Here is a 14,628-nt window from a genome sequence, read left to right as displayed (position 1 = left end):
TGCACACAGTGATATGATCATACAGACGGTCGGTGTTGGTGAAAAGTGAATTGATGAATAATGTAAAATAAGTAGTTCAGCTTTCCCTGAAGACTATTTACAGATGACCTGGGGGACTGTGTCTCATTTCTCGTGTACTCTGTGATAACCATCTCAGTGTAGAGGGCCCGAAAAGAAAGATGTTAGTTTTCTACCTTTGTCTTCTACCCAGAGCGTAATAAAGGCCTTAACCACCATGAGGGAATCACTGTAATGTCTCGTAATCTTCTCCCGTCAGTAATTGTGTTGAGGTAAGTGGGTTAAAATGTGCTGAGACTTCAGATTGACTTAAGCACACCCAGTATCACGGTTTGATCTTTTGAGTAATATTAAATATCGTATCAACTTTTCATAACCAACTAATAACCTCTGCAGGAGCGTTCTAGTACTAGTTGCTGATTTAGTGATTTGTGCAAGCGTTTGATTGCAGGGTGCTCACAATTTAGTGAGGGGAGGAAGTATTCACATCCTTTACTTAATTAAAGTTATGAATACTCCGCTACATGTCAAAGTCCTGCAGTCAAAACCTTACTCGAGTAAATGTATGTTAGTATTATCAGCAAAATTGTCTTAAGTAAGATATTAAACTGGGACTGTGTTCACTGGGAGGTGGTTGAGCCCGGTTAGCTGAGCTCCGTTGCCAACACTGTCTCCCCCGATCCGATGTCACAGTATGTCACAAGCAACACACTCTCATGTTCTCTTATTGACATCCATGGCAGCAACGTATGATAAAGAAATAAAATAAAAATGAACATACGCCCCCGAGTGCAGGATGAGTCATCGACATTTTTAATGATTTTCCAGGAAGTTACAAACTCTAAAATAACATTAAAAATACCTGCAAAACGGCTTTTTTTGCCACTGTTGGGCCTTATACTGGTGTAAAGGTGAGATTTGGAGCAAGACATAAGTTATAAAAACACTTTAACAACATTTCATTAACTCCTGGATGGATTTGCTTCACACATTTCAGTCCGCCTCAGGATGAACTGTGGTGACTTTAATTATCAAAAAATTTAGGTTTATGCCCAAATACCTGAAAAACATATGACACTGCGAATTTTATTGTTTGGACTCGCAGGCGTCGTGCTGCTGATAGTTAGATGTGAAAACTCCTTGACAAACTAAACCTGACTGAGAAAGCAAAACCCAGTTAGTTCCCCCAGTTGCTCTCAAGCTCACAGGACCAAAAGCAGTAACATATTCTACCTAAAAGCAAAGTTGTGGCAGTTTCAAAAACACCTTCACGTGGTGTTTTTTCTGTCAGCCGCTGACCTGGAGCAGGAAGGTCCCTCAGACTTTTCCTGTTGCGTAACCTCAGCGCAAAAATAACCCACCAAGATGACAGGTAGGCTGATGAAATTTTCATTAACGTTAACTTATATAAAGTTATTTTTAGAAAACGGGCGATTTGGCTCGGAAACATCCAACTCATACTTCCATAAAATTCAGTCGAGCACAGAGAGAGACTGACAAGTGAACACACACTTATACAGTCCAGGCAGACAACAACAGCAGGCGTGTAATCATCCGTCTGTGTGTGAACATGCAGGTGAATCCCGAAAGCTGAATGAAAAATCTTGTAACAATACTTTTCTCACTGTCTCTTCATACATATGTGATACACTCACATAGGGAGCTGTGATTTTCAGATATACAGTATATGTTGATGAAGGTTCTGAGTCATCCAGGTCATGGTAATTGTAAGTAATTGTGAGCTCTGAGTTTCAGAGTCGTTAGGGCCACTTGTGGGTGGATGATTTAACTGGCCTTCATGTGGGTTGCTAGGGCAAGGTGAGCCCAGGTGTGAATGGTTGCTAAGCTGTCTGGGGAGCATTGTAGGTGGGTGATAAATAATGTCTTCCACCTCTGTTCAAAGACTGGAAGTCGTTCCAGTTTGACTTAGGTGGATTATTTTACTCCTCTTTCAAACCATCTGTCTTCTCTGGCCGAGATGTTTACATTGTTGTCCTCAAGGGAATTATTTTTCTCCTTCAGATGTAAGTGGACAGCAGAGTCTTGAGGAGGAGCTGCCCTCCTGTGCTGTGACATTTGTTAATGGAGAGGTTGTTTTGTCTCACTGAACAGCATAAACTACATTACTCTGTCTCTGCCTGGGCGTTTTGTCCTTACGGTGGACAAGTTTCTGCCTCAGCGTGTTGGTAGGTTTGACTTTCTCAGATATTCCCACGACATAATGAATGACGGTGTTGTTACGTTTTCCCGTCTCCTCCTCTCTGTCTGCTCTGGGTCTTTCAGAGGTTTTGACAAAGGTCCAGTTTGGGTAGCCGCAGGTTTTAAGTGCTCCCCTGACGTGCGTCTGTTCCATGTGAAATATCATTTAACATGCGGTTCATTTACATAACCTTTTTTTTCTCCCCAGCTTTACACGTGAAATACATTTTCACATGTGAACCGTGAGGCACTCAGTTTGCCTTTCTGTCACTCTGTCCCTCCCTCTCTCCTCCCTGTACTCTGTTCTCTCTCCTCCCGCTGTTGAGTGTTCTGCACTCAAGAACCAGAGAGGAACCCGGAGGAGGCAGAGGCAGCGAATCTGCGTTTACAACTAACGTGCACGTGTGTGACTGTGTGTGTCTGTTCTCGTTAAAGTGTGAGTGAGAGCCCGAGAGAGAAAAGAGATGCAGACGTTTGGCAGAGAGAGGAGAGAGCGATTTTGCCGACCTGTCCGTGGCTTTCATGTCACATTTCTGCCCTGAAGACCTGACCTCTGCCTCCCTGTCCAGAAAATAACCTGGGAAAAACTAAAATGGAATATCGGAGAACTGCGCCGTGTGAAACAGTCCGAGCAACGACCCTCCTGCTGCTCCTGCATCAGAGACAGAAGGAGGACTGAAGGAGAGAAATGACTGAGTTTTTTTAATTTGTGTCTAAGAAAGTGAAGAGGAGAGGACGGCTTGTGTTCGTCTGACAACTGGAAGATTTACACATATAATTATACTGCGAGGGCTTTCTTTTTTTAAGGGGAAGGCAAAGAGCAGGGAAGAGATAATAGAAGAGGAGAGGAAAGGGGAGGAGAGAGCAGAGAGGAGAGGAGGACAGAGCGGAGAGAGGAGAGGACCAGAGCAGAGAGGAGGAGAGAGAGGAGGGAGGAGGAAGGAGAGGAGGAGAGGAGAGGAGAGGAGAGAGGAGTAAACACACTCCAGATGGCATCTTGGCATTAATGTAAGTATAAACAGTGTGTTTGCATGTTCATGTGGCGAGAAATGCACATAGTCAGTGATGATGTTAATGACATGGAGTGCCTCCTCTCGACCATCTTCACCTTCTCTTGCTTTGGTTCTGCCTCTTATTTTATTTTTTATAAGTCTGTGTGTACACTGTGTCTCTCTGCCTCCCTCTCCAGCCTCTCTGCAGGTCATGTCAGATAGTAACGGTGGAGCAGCTGAGGGGGAAGGCCAGTAGTGTCACATTGCATTAGCGTCACACACACACATGCACACACAGAGAGGGAGAAACACGCTTTAAAGTGTCGCGAGTGTATGTGGATGAAGTGTGAGAGGAGTGACAGTGTATCTCCTGCATGTGTTTGCATGTGTGAGCTAAGCTGTAACAGGCGCAGGAGCCATACAGACCTCTTAACCACATGGAGAGACAAAGAGCAATTGTGGCATTGAAGAATTTTGGCCAGACTGCACAGACCCAGAGCAGAAAGTGGGAGGAAGATCAGTGTCTATGAAAAAAAAGGGGGGAAGGAGAAGTATCCTGCACTTGCTGCTGACATGTTGGATCTGTAGACTTTGGTCAAGCAGCTGTGTGCGTGTCCATTTTTCATGGAGTTTAAACCTTGTTTCAATTCAAGTTTTGGAAAAATGTGCTTGTTTGCTTTCTTACTGAGAGTCAGATGAGAGGATTGATACCGTTCTCATGACTGTACGGTAAATATGACGAGACAGCCAGCAGCTAATTAGCTTAGCTTAGCATAAAGACTGGAAACAGGGGGTAACACCTAGCCTGACCAAAGGTAACAAAATCCACCTACCAGTAGAGTTGGGACGATCAGAGATTTTATAGCAAATCGTGATAAAAACACTCAGGATAAGTTGATCGTGGTGGATTTCCTTTATGGGGATAATATCATCACGAGGGGACAATCCTACAATCATCTGATTTATTTTGTATTGCCACAAAGGGGATGCAATCTTTGTTCATAACATGTAAGGTAAAGTGATTTCAATATGTTTTAATGAGTTTTAAACATATTTTGAATCACAATAACTTTAGCCAGGATAATCATGACAAGAGATATTCTCCTATCCCCACCATAACCTCTGGAGGTCACTAATTAACATCTTATACAGTCAATCAGGGAACACCTAGCTAAAAGTAATGCTGTCGAATGTAGTAAGTGTAAGTAATGTGAAGCATCAACTGTTCAGTCAGTTAGCTTAGCTTAGCATAAAGACTGAAAACTAACTATTGCTAATAAAATTAGTTTCAGCTAGCTGAACCGAATAAACTGACAACTGAATGCACCTTGTTTGTTGATGTTGTGCCAAAACCAAAGCGCAATAAATGACAACTTGATCTGTTTTAAAGGAGAGTTAATAGCTAGACTATTTGGTCGTTATGTGTTCGGCACATTACCCCGTCAACTGGGGAATGATCGTTTTATCGTTGTGCAGATTGTTATTTGTGAGCTTTAGCGTCTTAGTAGGTGGATTGTGTTACGTTTGGACGGAGCAGACTAGCTGCTGTCCTTTTCTTCTCTTCGTCTTTATACTCAGTTAAGCTAAGTGGATGCTGACGCTCGGCTAGATGGATGGATAGATAGATAGAGTTGTCATGTCATCAGTGTAAACAGCTCTTGTTGTCTAGACTGTTGGACACAGTGTGACTGGCTGTAATGAGGTGGCTGCAGGCCAACTGTCTCATGCTAATGTCATTATATAACTGATGTTCAGCTGCCTGATAGTAAATCGCAGTGGGATTATTCACTCCATTTACCTGTTGTGACACTGATGGGAATCTGTTTCAGCCTCTTCACGTGGTCCCTGCTCGACTTGTCTGCAAACGTTGTGTGGTTGCAGTCGTGAAACAAGCAGGTTTTAATCCCCTCCACGAAAAGGCACGCTGAATCAATGCTTTATTTACTAAACCATGAATTATTTGTGATGACGTGCTTTTTGCTGTTACCCAAATCGTCACATCCAACGGACAGAAAGAGAGAGTAAAGCGGGAGGAGTGGAGAGAGAAGGGCAGCCATGTCCTGCAGCATTTACACACAACATCGCAAAATGACCCTGACAGTCAGTGGATTTAGAATAGCTCGGAGGTTGTGTTGTGCTCGGTTGTGTTGAGATGTCATGCTATCTGTTGTTGTTTGCTCTTGCGCTGCCTGTGCTGATGCATTGCTTTTCGACTGCGTTGTTAGTTTTGTAACATAATTAAAGGCCTGAGGTGAGTTTTTACGCCAAAGGGCATGCGAGGATGAGGCAAAAATTCATTTCAGTGAGCGCTTGTTTTTAGAAATGTGACAGGCTAAACGCAGATTTGCTCCCCAGTGTGATCTCAGGTTGTACTAACAGGTGAGAGTTAGAGTGCTGCATCTCCTGTTTCACAGAAAACATCCTCAGAAATTAGGCCAGTTTGATCGTCTCTGAAAGCATCATCCATTTTTTATCCGTTCAGGTTTAAACTTCTGCCATGTCTTTACAGCTTCACAGCACGAAAAGCAAAACCTGCAGGTTTTGGCTTCTTTATACTTAAATTTTAGTCTTTAAAGCTGTTGAGTTGGTTTTTTTTAACAGATTGTGTTTTCACAGAGCAACACATTCACAGTTGTTTGTCACGAAGTCCGGTGTGTCTTCATGAGGTAATTAGGCCCGTTTGCAATCATTAATAAAGAGTCTAATGCGGCAAAAAGCTCATAAGCCGTCACTGAGAATACATTCATGCGTAATGAGATGTGTTCACAGCTGTCAGCTGGGGAAATCACGACACATTTGTGAAATTAAAAAGATCTGCGAAAAGAGAAAAAATCGACGCCTGTGCCCTTTCGAACCACGCTCCACTCACATCTGCACAGCTTAATGTTATTTGGAGGAAGGGACTCAAAAGTTTTGGAGAAGAACGTCACGAAGCGTTAGAGAAGAATGTCAGTAATACAAGTCTCGCCGAGGGGCTTCACAAATTTTTCCGTGTAATTATAGCGTCACGCTTCGAGCGCACCTCACAGATTTGAGATGTCACTCACATGTGCAGATATCGCCGAACTCAAGTGTTACAATTTTGCAGACAAAGTGAATTAAAGTAATTTAGGACACCGATTTTCATTTATCCTTTAAAATGCTTGAAGGGGATTGAAAATGTTTGAGTTAATCCAATAAGTGATGATAATATAAACACTCTCCTCCCGTCCGCCTGTTGAGCAATAGTAGCTCGTTTGCGTGAGAAGAGGGCTTTTTTAATTGGCTGAGACGGGTTTATTCCCAACCTTTCTGGATTGAGACAAATAAAACAAAGCAAAATCAACTTCTCACACTTTCAAGGTTTAGAGTGTATTTCTATCAGCTGTGAGCAGCCTGCTTTACCTGTATGTTAGAGATACAAAGAGGTAAAACTACCTAATAAACGACAAATATAGCAAATATAAGAGAGATGTCATCGTTTTATGTAGCAGAAATGTGCTATTAGTTTGTTTTTTTTACTACTCAACCTTTTGTAGTCCATAAAACATTTCTGGAGCTTCACAGCAAAACAGAGTTGCAGCATTCTCCTAAACAACTGAAGTAGATGGGGGCTTGTTTTAAAATGTAATAAAACGACCGACAGTAAACATTAAATGGCTTCGTACAGCTCGTCCAGTGTAAGTTTCCACAAGCCCCAAGATCCCAAATTGATTTGAAAAGATGTTATTAACATCCTTGACGCAGCGCTGAGCTCCCACTTCAGACGGGAGGCGTGCCAACACTTTAAGCTTAGCAACCACAGTGGTGCAAACATTTTTTCAGTTGTTTTGTAACATTTTAAAACAAGTCCCCATCCACTTCAGCTGTTTAGGAAAATGCTGCAACTCTGTTTTGCTGTGAAGCTCCAGAAATGTTTTGTAGACCCAACTTTCCATCGGCATGGGGGATAATGATTGACTTTGGGTGAACTTTTATGCATGGCAATCATCTTGTCAGGTTTATTGTGTGGCGGGGTCTTGAACCACTGATTCATTTTCTTTATCATCACTTAGTAAAACAGCTTCCCATCGAGCCAAACTCCTCAAAACATGCTGTGTTTGTATATTTAAACTCTTGTAAGTTGGAGGACAAAGAAATGCTCAGGGAGGCGTTCTATAAGATAAAAGAAAAGAGTCTCCAAAAGGCTGTGGAGCCCTTAATCTAATCAGATCAGGTTAGAAAAAGTTAAAGAAGCACAGTAGACACAGTGGAGTCTCCTCTCTTTCTTTGCTCATCTTGTGTCCCTCCTCTCCTTTCAGAGGATGAAGGATCTTCCTGGATCCTCTCCAGGACTCCAGCTCTGTTCGGCCCTTAAAATCCATTTCCTCTCTGACATCCCTCTCTACCATCAGACAGTCTGGACCTGTGGAGTTAAAGGTGCTCTACATTTAGTATCAGATCCATCAATAAGTAACACGCACACTAAAGGTATAATCCTGAGTGTGTATGGGGGAGTTCCAGTCTGGGAGTGGGGCTACATGTCTAGACACAATACTGTATAAAGCTCTCTGTCTACTCTACATTTAACCTGGGCGCTGCACGCGAGTGTAGACAATAAACGGTGCGGTATCTTTGTTCCTGAAACAAGTTCATAACTCATGTCTACACCCGCGACAAATGATTCATTTTGTCTCATTTTCAGCTCAATAAAGCCGAACGAGAACTTGACAAGATGGCTAAAAATATATATCTTGCTATTTAAAGCCTTAGTTGTGTCCTTAGAAATAGATTTTTCTCAGCAGATCAATAAAGGATGTAAACACCCTCTTCGTACGGTAATTTTTAGTGTGTTCATGTCCGCATCTAATAACAGGTTGTACAGATTGTAGCTGTGTTAGTACGTATTACCCTCAAATAAAAAGCTGGCACGTCTTACATCCTGAATGGATCTAAAAACATAGACTATGTCATTTAAAGTCAACATGCTTGAGTCAGCCGGAAACAAGTAAAACAATGCTTTAAAGGGCAGGTTCACCCAAAATATGTAGTCCACGAAACATTTCTGGAGCTTCACAGCAAAACAGCGCTGCAGCATTCTCCTAAATAAATGAAGTAGATGGGGACTTGTTTTAAAACAAGTGAAAAAAACAATACATAAAAGCCAAAAACAGACATTTACAGTTCAAGAGCATTAAGACCTTTCAGAGTGAGAAAAAGCAGCAAGGGGAAACTCAAAAACTCTGAAACAGCAGAGTCTGTTTTGTCTTTTTGTCTTGATCAGTTCACTCCAGGTCCATGACACCAGCTCATCTTCGACAGCTACATCACATCTGTAATGTGCCTCTGTGTGGAGATGTGCTTTTGTGTGTATGTGTGTCCACCAGGAAGGTCAGCTATCCTGATCTGTGTGAGTAAAGTTGGCTGTTGACTGTTTGTTGCCACCTAGTGGTTCAGTTAGAGTCTCCAGAGACGGACTGCTGACCGACTTCTGTGAAGTCTGACCTTCTTATAAATCCTGTAAAAATAGTAATATTGTACGACCCACACCTGAACCTTTACATTAACTTCACACAATTTACACTACAATTGAGTATAAGGCTATAAAGTTTTGTCCAAGAATGATTAGATGTGACAAACTATGTGTATGTTTCTTTTAAGTGCACAGTGTGTGCAGAGTCCAGAGGAGGTCTCTAAGCATGCCCACCCTTGTCAAGTTGATCTTTTTATCATTTGTTGTATTGATACTACAAAACCTCTGAGTGTTTCATACACGAGTTCATTCAAGTATGTTTGTTTGCGTGTGAATAAGTTACTAAATAACTCCGTGTGTTTGTGTGATCTTAAATTTAAATATTGGCATGTGACTGAGGGGAAGAAATCAGGTCATCTGAGGTATGAATGCCTCATAGTTGTCTTCTCGTCCAAACCCTGCAGGCTCACAGCTCAGGCATGTTTGTAACGAGGGGGAAAGTGAGAAGTGATGTATAGATTAAGGGGTTAGGCGTCGAAGACTCCAGTACTCGATAATTAACTCGTCTTGTTGTCAAAGAAGAGATGTTTTAGTTGTGGATGAATGGGAATGATTGATAGATAGACATTTTTATGAGCAGGTTTGGTTCACAAGAATAACATCGACGGTGTGTCCCACATCACAAAAACAGACCAGAGTAACAGGATTACTATCGTTTCATTAAAAAGGTACATTGTTTTTATGCTGCTGAAGTGTTAATTTTTATGTTTTTGTTGAGAAGACACAGGCAGAGGAGGAGGGACGCTCAGGCTGACATGCTTTTAGATTCCCTGCACGTATGCATTATTCATTTAACTTGAAGGATGATTTGTGAACAAGAACTGTCACCCGTGTTTCTTCCTCGTTCTCCCTCTTATCTGCTCTTTTTGCTCCTCTTCCTTTTCACCCTCCTCTCCCTCTCTCTTTCCTTTTTCCTGTTTCTGACCCTCCATCACTTCTCTCCTCCACCTCTCAAACCTACAGTCGAGGGGAGTCATGACGCTCCGCTGACCTCTGCAGGGGAACACGAAAAGCTGTGAAATCATGAGCGCGCCAACGACAGGAAGCCCAAATATGGAGGTGACAGTGGTCTCCCAGGAGATGGCATTGCTTAGCAACTTACTGGCAGCTTACACCTTCATCGCAGGTAGGTCCAATTAGAAAAAATGATCATGTGTGACTGGATATTCATTATTATACTCTGTAAGATCAAGGAGACGAGGAGAGGAGCAGCAGTCGAGGGTTTAAAGGATCTATGTCTGACATTTTGAACATTAATAAAGCAGCTAACAAGTAGTTGCTGTGTAAAGATGTAGTGGAGTAATAACATCCTGAGCAGAGAATGAAGTCAGACTCCCTCTGAGTGTTTGTTTGCTGCAGTCTGAGCTTCTCTGTTCATTGTTTTGGGATGCAAATACATGTGAGTGCATGTGAGTCCCTTCCTGCATTTATTAAGAAAAGATGGCAGAGTGCAGTTCACAGCTGAAGGCATTCACAGTTAATTAAAACATATTTTACTTTGTGTTATAGGTAGCTAGCATCAGCAAGTTATCTAGCAAGCTGATAGTTATATTAATTGGATTTAGGACACTCGGCAGATCCAAAAAATGGGATTGTATCATCAATACGTAACTAACGTAGGTATAGTGGGAAACGGGTTGTACAGAAAGGCTGTCAACTCTTACGCGTTGACTCGCAACTGAAGGTTCACAGGATCAGTCATACCCGCCCTTCCCATTCATTGTCCATGTACGCAGCCGTGCCTGGAGCGCCAGTTAATTCAAAACACGTGATTTTCAACACCGCAGGGCCTGGAAGTGTCGCGTTGCGAGGGACAGGGTGTCACATTGCCCACTCCTTATTTGCATAAAGTTGTGGTCTAGGCATCCAGCATGTTTGCCACCTCTGGAAGCTCCCAAAAGCTATAAAAAACTAACCGTGCATGGCTTATTTCTCACGTTAAACATTTTCAGAAACAGCCTTTGGTGAACTATTTTTGAAAAAATAAGAGAAAGTTTCCAAACCAGCTGCCATGTCCCTTTTTTTTTCTGGTGGTCAGGCATCCAACGCTTGGAAGAGGTGCGACCTCTCGTGTCCAAAAATTCTGATATTCACGGTGCAAAAAGAGAACAATGACAACGCTCAGACTAGATGTGATATAGACCTGCGAGGAAAAATATCCTTTTTACTATTTCCGAATACTATTTTTGTCAATTGTCTCTGGTGGCTTTGAGGAGGGTGATATAAAGGCTGCCTCTGGTTTGGAGGAGGCGTGGCTGACGTGCCTGATTGTTTTGGTCTTTGATGCTGGTGCTCGAGTGCGACATCTACAGGCAGTGAATGTTGTATATAACCTTTAAGTATGCCAACATTTTGATTCACTAAAAACATTTAAATATTTTTCTCCTCCTCCTCTCTTCCTCTCAGACCAGCCCGAGAGGACAGCGTTGGTGTTTCTGGGCGGTGTCTGCGTCGGCCTTCTAGTCACGCTCTGCGCCATCGTCTTCCAGATACACTGTCGAGCAGACTGCCGCTACGGCAACAACAAACACGCTCACCCTCACCACCGCCACAGGAACAGGCATCACCACCGTCGCCATCACGGCTGTCCCGTCCATCAGCCCATTGACAGTAATCCAGACAGCACTGCTGTTGTTACCTCGGGAGCGACCGGGCCTGCTGGGGACAGCGAATCAGAGGAGTGGGATGACACGTCTGACCTGTCGGCACGGAGACGCAGGCGCTTCGAGAGAGCTCTGCTGAACGCCACCATGTTTACATCAGCTGAGGGTATCTGTCACACACAGGCACACGTGTGAAGACTTGTGACTCCCATTGAAACCATAAAATCCAAACACTAAAACAGCCACCGGTTTATCTTCTCCACGTTTTTGAGGAAAACATTTTACTTATTAGTCCACTACACTTTCAGTTGCTTTTAAAAACAATATTTTAGTTAAACATTAAAATACAGCTGACACAGTAACGCATCAGTAATAAAAGCCTAACTATATGACGCTGTCAGAGCCCAGGGGTCAGCTGACTAATGACATTTAAATGTGATGGGGTTTTTTTTAGTGCAGAATGCTTCATCAACATAAATAAATATCTTAATACGTCTTCCACCACTGGCCATTTGCAACCTGCGGCCAACTTTACTGTCTGGACAGCAAATATTGTGGACATAGTTAATTATCTCCTCAGGTGATGATCTTTAGTTCATTTAGTCCAAATGGATCAGAAAGCAGGAGACAATCTGAGCTGAACATCGCAGAGCAGTTAAAAACTACAATATGTGAGTAAAGTACAACATTTTAGTTTTAAATCTTCGCATGAAAATGTTGTACACAGGTATTTAAATCTATTCTTTGGAGAGTAGTTTGACCGACCCAATCAGCAGGATACATTTTGGCAGTCAACGTCTCTGCAAACCACGGATATGTTGTAACTTTTTGATAAATTTCCATATTTATCTTATGACAACACAGTGCTTACGGTCTGGTGAGGTTTAGGCACAAAAACACTTGGTTAGGTCGAGGAAAAGATCACGTTTTGGCTTAAAATGCCTGTTTTGGTTGCCACAAACAAGATGTCCCGAGGTCTCCTTAAAAATATCCAGTGGTTTCCGTTCACAAATATTGAAATGCAGCCTTCTCGCCTGCAGCTCCGCCACCACCCCCTCCACCTCCCCGATATTAAAGTCAGTTAATAATCATGTAATGTGAACATGATGTAGCACATTTGGGAGAAATGTCAATATGGTACGTAGTCTTTGCCACGTAGAAAAGTGAACGTATCAGTGGTTTGCAGAAACGTTAACTACCAACACTTTATCCTGCTGACTCGATAGTTTTAAAGCATTTGGACAGCTTGGTGTCTAATAATGTGCCAGTGGACCTTCATACACGCACACTACACGCACTACTGTCCGCTCATGCTTTGAAACAGGAAGTCTTCTCAATAGAAGTTTGATGGTTACATGAATGGACGGTGTGTTGGCGTGCTGTAACCCTTCTCTGTGTTTGTGTGTGTTTTTGTGTGCATCATCAGAGCTGGACCGGGCCCAGCGGCTAGAAGAGCGCGAAAGGATTCTCCGCGAGATCTGGATGAACGGACAACCAGACATCAGTACAGTCACTCAGAGCCTCAACAGATATTACTGACACATGATCAGACAGGCAGATAATCAGAGGGACGGGAAGATGAAACAGGCGAGTCAAAGGAGAATAAATAGATAAACAAAAGAGAAAAAAGCACTGGATGAAAGGAACATAAAACATCAGCTTGGGGGCGCTGTCTGCACTGCACCAAAGAGACGTTTACAGATCATATTAATACTGACAGTTCTCCTGGATCGGTCCTCCCTCAGCGTGTAAACAACAAGGAAAACATACGAGTTGGCTGATACTGATGGCGCAGCACTCAACACAGGATGACACCCAAGTGTTTGCAAGAGGAAAGTCCTCGCGCTCCAAAGAGCCAACAAGTAAAAACACAATGGACCTGCAGAGCAAACAGTGCGATACATAACTTCTGTGTAAAGTTGTCGTTGGTCGAAAGTCTACAAGGGATTTCAAACTTTTTAAATCTTAAACAGGTGCTTTTTAGAAACGAGAAACATTGTGCTGCAGCTGTTCATGATGTGTGGGTTCAAATGTTGGTGATACTGTGTTGTTGCACTTTCCTCACCCCTTTTTTTTTATTTGTAAAACTGATGTAATCAAGTAGTAAGAAGAAAACGTGAATCATACAGAAGAATGAAAAGGAGAGAGATATTCACTCTGTAAACATATTGGTGCTTTTACTGCTGTAATTCTGCATCCCCAGATAAAGTGAGTGCACTTTTAGCGAGGACACAAAATGGCTCTGATGGTTAATTAAATATGTCTCTTGTAAAGGGTTACTCCACCAATTTTCCCCCTTCAAAGTGTGTTTACAGGTCTTGGGGAGTGCTACTGCATGTGTGAAAAAAAAGTAGCATCAAGCCTTTTGTGGCTCCAGAGGAAGCCGCATGTAATCTGATAAATTGCCTCCAGTGATGTCGCGCAGTGGCTAAGATGCATTGTGGGTAATGTAGGCACCAGGTTTTAAAAGCAGTATAGCAGACAGGAGAATCAACTTTTTTATTCCACACATTCTTCTTCCCTTTCAAGACCCGGCTTCAAAATTGTTGGAGTTACCCTTTAACTTGGCAGGTCTGTTGGTTTCGTCTGCAGGCCAGAAGCTCATGTGCTGCAGGTGTTGTTGCACATCAGGACAGCAGGTCATCATGTCTGACAGGATCATGCTGCCTTTCTTTATTTGGCTCACGTTTTGAGCTGAAAGAAAAATAAATAAACTTTTGTTTTCTGTACATATGAATGAGTAAAGTCCCTTATTAAAGTGAAACATAGTGGTTCACATTTCTTTTAACAGTTTTTGAGCGTCTTTGGGTTAGTTGTACATGAACAGCTACAACCTTCGAACAAATCTCACAGAAAAAAAGGATTCATGCACATTTAAGCGGACATTCCTGTAAACCAGATTCACAGTCGGGGATAAAATTACACACCATTGCAATAACAACACCAAGTCAGAACCAAACCCACAGAGTACTGTGGGCTGAGAGTGCAAGGTAAGGGAGTACTGTGATGCCACATGGCGGACAGGCGAGCCGTAGTACAACACCCAGCAGACAAAGCAACTTATCAGAGGGCAAAGACGTCTTAAGTCTGTTACATGTTAGTTATTCCACTCAAACCAGCCCTTATTCAGCATTTACTATAGTAATATATTACCAAATGCACCTTTGAGCCACAGTCACCCTGCAGGAAGCACAAACATCACCTGGGAACATGATGAAGAGTCCGAGCATCAGCAGCCATAGTGACCCACAGTAAGTAACACTGATCCATGGCAACGTTTTGCACCACAATGTCGAAGCTCCTGCAAAGTAAAAGTTACGAGTTT

General features: G+C 42.6%; 1 protein-coding gene across 4 annotated transcripts; it reads left to right on the top strand.

Annotated features, from left to right (window-relative positions):
- Positions 1-2,570: 2,570 nt before the first annotated feature.
- On the top strand, positions 2,571-14,026 carry eva1ab (eva-1 homolog A, regulator of programmed cell death b). Of its 4 annotated transcripts, XM_084350147.1 has the most exons (5): positions 2,571-3,225; positions 7,490-7,607; positions 9,664-9,826; positions 11,107-11,469; positions 12,730-14,026. In XM_084350147.1, the coding sequence occupies exons 3-5, from the start codon at positions 9,724-9,726 to the stop codon at positions 12,840-12,842; spliced, it is 579 nt and encodes a 192-aa protein (XP_084206273.1). In that variant the 5' UTR covers positions 2,571-3,225; positions 7,490-7,607; positions 9,664-9,723; the 3' UTR covers positions 12,843-14,026. The 4 variants fall into 4 exon arrangements, with proteins under 4 accessions (XP_084206273.1, XP_084206271.1, XP_084206272.1 ...); XM_084350145.1 differs by lacking the exon at positions 7,490-7,607; XM_084350146.1 differs by lacking the exon at positions 2,571-3,225 and having other exon boundaries at positions 7,168-7,607.
- The last annotated feature ends 602 nt before the right edge of the window (positions 14,027-14,628 follow it).

This window comes from Pagrus pagrus, assembly GCF_965226575.1.
Source record: "Pagrus pagrus genome assembly, chromosome: 1".
Taxonomy (NCBI): domain Eukaryota; kingdom Metazoa; phylum Chordata; class Actinopteri; order Spariformes; family Sparidae; genus Pagrus; species Pagrus pagrus.
Note: the sequence above shows the minus strand (reverse complement) of the source record. Positions and strands in the feature narration are given on the sequence as shown.